The sequence below is a fragment of the Montipora capricornis genome, chromosome 8 (assembly GCF_036669925.1).
Source record: "Montipora capricornis isolate CH-2021 chromosome 8, ASM3666992v2, whole genome shotgun sequence".
NCBI lineage: Eukaryota > Metazoa > Cnidaria > Anthozoa > Scleractinia > Acroporidae > Montipora > Montipora capricornis.
The window spans coordinates 13205455-13212954 of NC_090890.1; the positions used below are offsets into that span (position 1 = coordinate 13205455).

Sequence of the window (7500 nt, forward strand, 5' to 3'; positions counted from 1 at the left end):
GATGTTAGGATGCTGGCTGTTGATATAACTAACTTCGCCTCCGACAAACATTCCCACATATTTAAGCACTTGAGAGGTTCTGAAAATTGTCGCTCCCGGTGTTCAGAAGACTGTTTTAAAATCCTCGACTCTGCTTCCACACGTTTCCAATTGAAAATCAAAGAAGCCATGCATATCCTTTGGGAGCAGCCATCTTTAAATTCCCAAGTCAAACATCTTAATTTATCCCTTTCATACTAATTAGTTTCTTTTCTTAGCCTAAACAGTTTGGTTTTTTCTGTTTTGTTTCGTGGTTGGGTGTTTTTATTCTGTTCTCGCCTTCATCCTTAATTATTCATGTTATATCTCACTATTTATTGCTCAACTTTAGTTTATTTCTCATTTGTCAACTGACGATGGATGATGTTTCATCCGAAACATGTATTGATTAAATATGAATTTCAAAAACATCGTATGGATCATCAAAGCGATATCTTACTTCGTGCTGCTAAGAAGTTTTGGTAAATAAATATATAATAATAAAAATAATAATAATAATAATAATAATAATAATAATAATAATAATCCTTTATTTTCACACGATAGTGTTTTAAAGCTGAACAGCTTGTGGGGTCGTGCACAAATGAAATCAATTCAAATCAAATCAAATGTTGGTTTTTGAGGAGAGGGGAAAACCGGAGTACCCGAAGAAAAACCTCTCGGAGCAGAGAAGAGAACCAACAAACTCGACCCACATATGACGCCGAGTCTGGGAATCGAACCCGCGCCACATTGGTGGGAGGCGAGTGCTCTCACCACGGCGCCGTCCCTGCTCCCCCTGTGTATGTTTTTACTACATATAATAATAATAATAATAATAATAATAATAATAATAATAATAATAATAATAATAATAATAATAATAATAATAATAATAATAATAATAATAATAATAATAATAATAATAATAATAATAATGATGATAATAATAATAATAATAATTGTAACATGAGACTTACAAACTGAACGTTTCAGAGAGAAGTATTATATCTGAATTCTATTTCCACGCCTCTTGTCTAATAAAACTATACCATGAACATCTTTAAGAACGTTTCAGCCTCACAACTCCAAATTATATAAGAACGTTCAGCCTTAGTTCCAAATTTGACTTATAAAAACAAAAGTGTATAATTTGCTTTCTGGGGTTAGAGATGGGAGCTCCGCTTTTAGGCTTTGCTAAATCTATATATTACTGATGGGGTCATAAGCTTAAATATAAAATTTAAAAAAACTATATTAAACTACAGAACAAGATATAAGGGTTTGTAAAGGTCTATAGACAAGTAACAAATTATAAGCGAGAGTGCATTAAGCCGATCTGTTTGATAATGTCGTAAAACAAGTTTGTTTTCAAATTTACTGCAATTCATGCAATCGAAGCTGACTTGCACTGTAATAAGTTGAGCTAGCCATGTGCTTCAAGCCATAGCACTGATTATTTGTTGATGAGTACCAGGACCGATTTTAAGTTACAATTTGAGTTCTTTCTGCATACAATTTAAACATTTGAGGGATATTTCGATTGCTGCGATCTGGTGCAATGGGAGTTGTAGTGTCTTGCTTTCTCACTTAACCAAGGTGCACGAATGTCAGATCAGTGGCTTATCAGCTAGAGATTTGCATTTTCTGTCTGTTTACATTTTCGTCACTTCATCGCGGTCTGGAAAGGGGTGGTCCGGGTTAAATTTCGGCACATTGACAATACTTTTTTTCGCTCGACAAACTGAAATAAGTCCCACTGACCTTAAGACATCGTTTGTTTTGATTGAAAAAATGTTTCTCGTTATGATTCTCTGCAGTTGAAACGTTTCAAGTATATTTAACAATAATTTTTTTTTTATTAAAAACGCCCCCAAAATATAGAAAACTAGACTACAATAAAAATAAAAAGGCCCAAAAAATCACGCATATGCTTGCCGTGTTTGTAGATCATGGTATAATGGCTCATAACCCGTGATGGCTTAGCCAATCAAAACTCTCTCTCGATAGGAGATATGTTCGTACATATAAATGTGTACTGTCTCACGAGTGAGAAGTAAGCGTTTTAATGGCAACGTGAACTCCACATATATATTTGATGATCTCGTCTCTATCATGATAAAAACATTGTACTCCCAATGCGCATAACTCCAAGATCCAGTCCGCTCAGGGAACAGCACCACAGGAAAAACGCATGGCGCATGCATGCGTATTATTTACCATGAGACCAAAGGAGCCCTTACTAGTTCTAATCCAATTCATTCGTGAGCTGGCTCACAGGAGCCTTTGATCACTGGTTTTGGAGACACTGTGATCACAGCAACCTCTGAAAGATTTATGTTGAAATGTGGTTGACGTCCTGGATGTTATTATCTTTAGGTACAAGCGATGATGTTTTTGATGCGGAAAATAAGCATAGAAAACTTTTTGATAGCCAGTGTGAATGTTTGTTTATAGTACAAATGTGATGCATAGAGAGTACGAATTTAATGTAGTCTTAATTTTGTGCGCTTTATTATTGGTCAAATTTTTGAAGCATGCTTGATGCTTGTGTGAGTTAAAGGCCGTCACCACACTAAAACTAATAAAACAAAGGTGGTTAAGTCCTTCGATTGCAACTTGGGATGTTCTGCCATTGAGCTATGAGAGATTCCTGGGAGTTTGAGACCATTGATCTAGGCTCATGTGACAAACATTTTGTATGCTGAAAGAACTGAAATGTCAAATGGTTGCATGGTCCAACAGGAGTTGGTATAAATTCTAGATATAGCTTCAAGACAAAATATTTATTAGTGGAAATGGCATTGAAAGTTTTCTTTTTTTATTATTATTATTATTATTTATTTGTGTGAAAGATGAAACAACAACAATGATATTAAATGTAAGGAGAAATATAGACTCGGAAAAATATCGAGTCCCAGATGGGACTTGAACCCACGACCCTCCGTGATCTAGTCGGATGCTCTAACCACTGAGCTACTGGAGACTCTGTGGTGAGCAAGGGTCAATTTGTGGGTCTCGACTGGAACCGCATCGCGCGGCTACACAGCCAAGTATTGACTAGCATATTTGAAACTCACTAACAGCATCGCGCTGTCACATTAATGCATATCAATTATTTATTTTTATTATTATTACTTCAAGCACAATTGCAAGAGCGATAGAAACAATTACAAGAGCAATATAAACAAGTACATAGTTAATTACACTAAGACTTACGCCACCCACTAACACTAATTACAAATTTACAATACATTACATTTACAGTGAGCTAGATCTTATTAAGGGTCTTCTTAATAATACAAACCATATAATTTGTACAGATACTATATATCTGTTTCACTGCTGCAACCGTATATATAACTATATACCTGCTACTTAGCTATTGAGAAAAGAAAAATTATGACAATATGTTTTGCCATTTTTCATGAATAGATTCTTTTTTGTTCTTTTTTGCAATTGAAAATTCTAGTTTATCGGAAATATTAAAGAGAATTGTTATCTCATCAAGCTTATCCATTTTCATATTATAAGCAGCTGATTAGAAGATGCTCAAAAAGTGCACATCGGAGAAGGAACTAAATTCATTTTATATAGGATTCTATTAGTGTAGAGAATATGGTTTAGGATTTTGTATTTGAAAGGCTCTTGTTCTGGTGTCAAGAGTGACTCTACCCGGTAATTGATAAATACTTTTCCAGTCTATAATACCAGAAATGTTATACAAGGAATTAAACTTAAGATTGGGCAGTAGGAGGAATCTGGATTCGTTTGACCAGGGTGGAATAGATTGATTTTGAATTCACTTATGTCTTGAACATCATCGTCTGAGACAATTTTGTCAATTTTGTCAATTTGGTTGTTATTATTCTCTCCATCTTTAAGGAGCAGTTTCCAATTTGGCGGAATGGCGGAAAAATGCCTTGTAGCAGGAGGTACTGTAATCTGACAAGGAGAGATTCCTCCCTCTAAAAGCATCCCAGCATTTTAAGTTACATGTAGAGTTGTTTGAGAGAATATCTCCAAGTTTCACAAAACCTTCTTCTTTTATTCTCTTATTCTATATTGATTGCTTGTTAATCAAGAGGTTCTGGTTGTTCCAGATAATCTCATTTAAAACGTCCAGTTTTGTAGCTATATTATCCGGCATGATGGCCATTGAAGTCAGACCAAGCTTCAAGACATTCTTTATAAGAAATTGGTAATTTGCAGGGTAGGCGCGATGGATTGAAATTGCACTGAAGCAGAAAACTAGTTCCTACGTTCTTAAAATATTGAGACAAGAAAACTTCCAAGGGCTAACATTATCATCTAAATACCTTTTAAGAAACACAATTCCTTGAGTTTTAATTAAAGATTCAGGGCGAGGCATTTTGAGGGCACCATCTTGATATTCACTAGTTAAGGCTAATCTCTTGATTTTGTCTTTGCCTCTACACACAAAATTGAATATCACAGAATTTATGCTTTTAATTATGTCGTTATCAAAGGAAAGAAGAGAGGGTCGAGACATAAACTTAGGCATAGCGAATGTTTTGACTCATTGAATTTTACCAATTAGTGTTAAGTTTCTACATTGCCAGCAACTTAAAGACTCTTTTATTGACTTTAAAGTTAAATCGAAGTTGAGCTCTTTGTTTTTATACTGATCATAAGTAAAAAAGATACCCAGTATTTTAATTGGCTCGTTCACCTTGTTTATATCGAGAACTTCATACTTTCGATAAGAACATTCTAATCAGTAGGCTTTTCTTTTATCCTAATTGAGTTTAAGCCCTGAACATTGACCATATGTGTTCAATAAGGAACTAAGAGAATCATAAGATTCTTTATCACGTAAACAGTTTGTGAAGTCATCGGCGAAGGCGATGCATTTAATTTCTTTGTCTTCTACTACTATGCCTTTTATATCTTGATTCTGTTTGATAGCGGTAAGGAAGGTTTCCAAAGCTAAAATAAATAAAGAAATAAATAAATAAGAGGAGAGAGGATCTCCCTGTCTAACCCCTCCTCCCATTGAAAAAAGAGGAGTTGCTACTCCATTATTCATAATGCAGCTCGACATATTAGTATAAAAAAGACGAACCCACTGAACAAAGGATTCTCCAAAATTGAAATTTTCCAAGGTTCTGAAAAGAAAGTTCCAACTTAAGGAGTCAAACACTTTCTCAAAGTCAATGGTTAACATAAGACCAGAAAGATTGTATAACTTTGTGTAGTCCGTAATTAATATCACCTACACTCCGTACTGCATCAAAGATGTACCTACCTTTTTACATATTCATATTGATCGGCACTAATTAAATCGGAAAGAACTTTCTCGAGTCTTAATGTTATTGCTTTGGACGCGATCTTAACATCCACATTTAACAAAGAAATGGGTCCCCAATTCGCAACATATCTTTTATTCTTGTTTTCCTCCTCAACAAGTTTTTTAGTTTTTATTAGAATAATACCTTGTTTTTGGGAGTTTGCCAATTCTCCTTTTTCAAAAGAGCTGTTTAAGGAGTCGACTAAGAGATGTCCTAAGATTGACCAAAATACTTGATAAAATTCTGCTGTCAAGCCATCGTTACCTGGGGATTTTCCGTTTTGAAACGTTTGTAGAGCTTTAAAACACTCCGCCTTTGTAAGAACCCCTTCGCAAATTTGTTTAGCGTCTTCATTTAAAGTTGGTAAACGACATTGGTCAAGAAATGCATCGCTTGCATTGTTATGATTGGGTGAGTCGCGGTTAGAATACAATTCAGTATAGAAATCACACAATTCTGATAAAATTAATTTAGGATTAGTTATTAATTTACCGCCTTTGTCAAAAAGATTGCGGACGCAGGAGTTGCTCATCTTTCTACTTTCTAAATTTAAGAAATATTTGTTATTTTTATCAGTGTTCATACCAGTTGGCTCTAGAACGAATAACATTGCCTTGAATAATACAATCGTACAGTGAGTTGTACTCAGATTTGATCGTTTTTAGCGGTGTAGCATTATTTTCTATCGGAATAGTGTCAAAAATCTCTTGGCGTTCTTTCAATTTATTCTCGATTTCACAAAGACGGCTTCTCCTTTCTCTTGCTTTTGTTTTGGTATATTTCATTGTTACTTGTCTTGTTTTATATTAATTAAATCCCACAAAAGGCCTTTGTCTATAAATTCTACTAATCACGTAAGTAAATACTTTTAAAGCTCATCTTAAGACCCATCCTCGGAGACCCAGGAGCAGATCGTGGAGACAAGGGGAAGTCTAAACTGGCAAAAGAAAACTTTAAACAAATCCCGCAAACTTGGAAATACGCTACTGTAACGACACCTGCGAAAGGTTCAGCGTATTTCTCCGCCGATATTCCGAACGATTTCCTGTCCATTTTGTGCTATCATTGAGACTTTTCTCCTCGAGCAAAACCTTGCCAAACGAACCAGGCAAGTATGGCGATCAAAAACAGAAAAACACAAAGAATTTCTGGCACCAATCAGAATTGAGAATTACCCCGACTGTCTGGAATTGGCTGGTAAGAACGTGTCCCCAGGGGCTCTTCTCGCCCCACTATGCTTTTCTTTGTCGCCTTTTTCTTTTGCCGGTTTAGACTTCCCCTTGCTTCCGCGATCTGCCCCTGGGTCTCCGAAGATGCTTAAGACCTTTTTTTTAGACATGCATATACTTAACAGAGATTTTAATAATACTTTCCCGTATTTATCAATTACTTTTTACCACATTGTATATATATATTCTTAATTTATTAGTCCTTGCCATATTTTTAGTTACAAATTTATCTATTATTTCTCGTATTTATAACTTAAGAATGCGCATCTGATCATAGACATGTTAAGATGCGCACTAGAAATGAACGAATTCTTCTTCTTCTTCTTCTTCTTCTTCTTCTTCTTATTATTATTATTATTATTATTATTATTATTATTATTATTATTATTATTATTATTATTATTATTATTATTATTATTATTAGGGAACGTTGTCTTTTACAAGGTTGATATATTCTGGATCTTCTAACAGGCTAGAATTCAATTTCCAATATGATGGTCCAGTTGTTTGCTTTTCAACACTGTTAACCTGGAGCACTATAGCGGCGTGCTCTGTGTGACGAAGCAATGAATGTAGCGGTATTGGAGGAACTCAACTATATTTAAACTGTTCAATAAGGGTTACAATGGCGGTCAAAAGGTGAAAAGGCAAAAACGTGTTCAGTCTTAATGACGTAAACAATCATGGGATCTAAATACAGTCACGACTGCTGACCGGAAATCACCATGCCTAACAAATAAGAACTAACAAATATCAACAAATCAATTTAACGTTCAGAGCACTGGTCAAACTATTCCACAGTCTGTTTTGATGGCTGAAATTAGACCCGTGTTGTCCATCATCGCTTATTAGCCAATAATCTAGCCGACGTTGGACTAAAGGCTTATTTTGTTTCCACGTGTAGCGCTTTTGATCCGGGTTCCTAAATCTCCATATATCTA

General features: G+C 35.1%; 1 protein-coding gene across 3 annotated transcripts in view; it reads left to right on the forward strand.

Moving 5' to 3' along the window:
* The window catches only part of LOC138059101 (NLR family CARD domain-containing protein 3-like), a 31920-nt gene that overhangs the window by 19215 nt on the left and 5205 nt on the right, over positions 1 to 7500 (forward strand). For 2 of the 3 annotated variants that reach the window (XM_068904619.1, XM_068904618.1), the window contains one exon: positions 2398 to 2463. The exons of the other annotated variant lie outside the window; for it this stretch is intronic. In XM_068904619.1, the coding sequence (XP_068760720.1) occupies positions 2398 to 2463 (66 nt within the window). The remainder of the gene's footprint in view (positions 1 to 2397; positions 2464 to 7500) is intronic. 3 annotated transcript variants of the gene reach the window in all.